The 211-nt window shown below is 65.4% G+C and overlaps 1 protein-coding gene across 1 annotated transcript in view; it reads left to right on the forward strand.

The window, feature by feature from the left end:
* LOC103806160 (leucine-rich repeat-containing protein 7-like) overlaps positions 1 to 206 on the forward strand; it is a gene marked incomplete at both ends in the record, with an annotated part of 15,519 nt that extends 15,313 nt beyond the window's left edge. The window contains 1 exon segment of the mRNA XM_009078839.1: positions 1 to 206. This exon segment is cut by the window's left edge and continues 14 nt beyond it. Within this exon segment, the coding sequence (XP_009077087.1) occupies positions 1 to 206 (206 nt within the window).
* Between the last annotated feature and the right edge of the window lie 5 nt (positions 207 to 211).

Raw genomic sequence — 211 nt, forward strand, 5'->3', positions numbered from 1 at the left:
CCAAGAAAGTCTACCAGTTCGACCAAAGCTTCAACCCGCAGGGCCCCGTGGAGGTCACGGCCGACAAGAGGCTCCTGCCACCCTTCCAGCTCAACCCCGACTACATCCCCCAGCCGGCTAAGAACCTGCCCCAGGAGCTGGTCAGCCCCAGGGGGTACCGCGGCTACGCGGCCGTGGAGCCCATGTTCTCCTTCTCGCAGCCGTCGGTGAG

This window comes from Acanthisitta chloris, unplaced genomic scaffold, assembly GCF_000695815.1.
Source record: "Acanthisitta chloris isolate BGI_N310 unplaced genomic scaffold, ASM69581v1 scaffold10787, whole genome shotgun sequence".
Lineage (NCBI taxonomy): Eukaryota > Metazoa > Chordata > Aves > Passeriformes > Acanthisittidae > Acanthisitta > Acanthisitta chloris.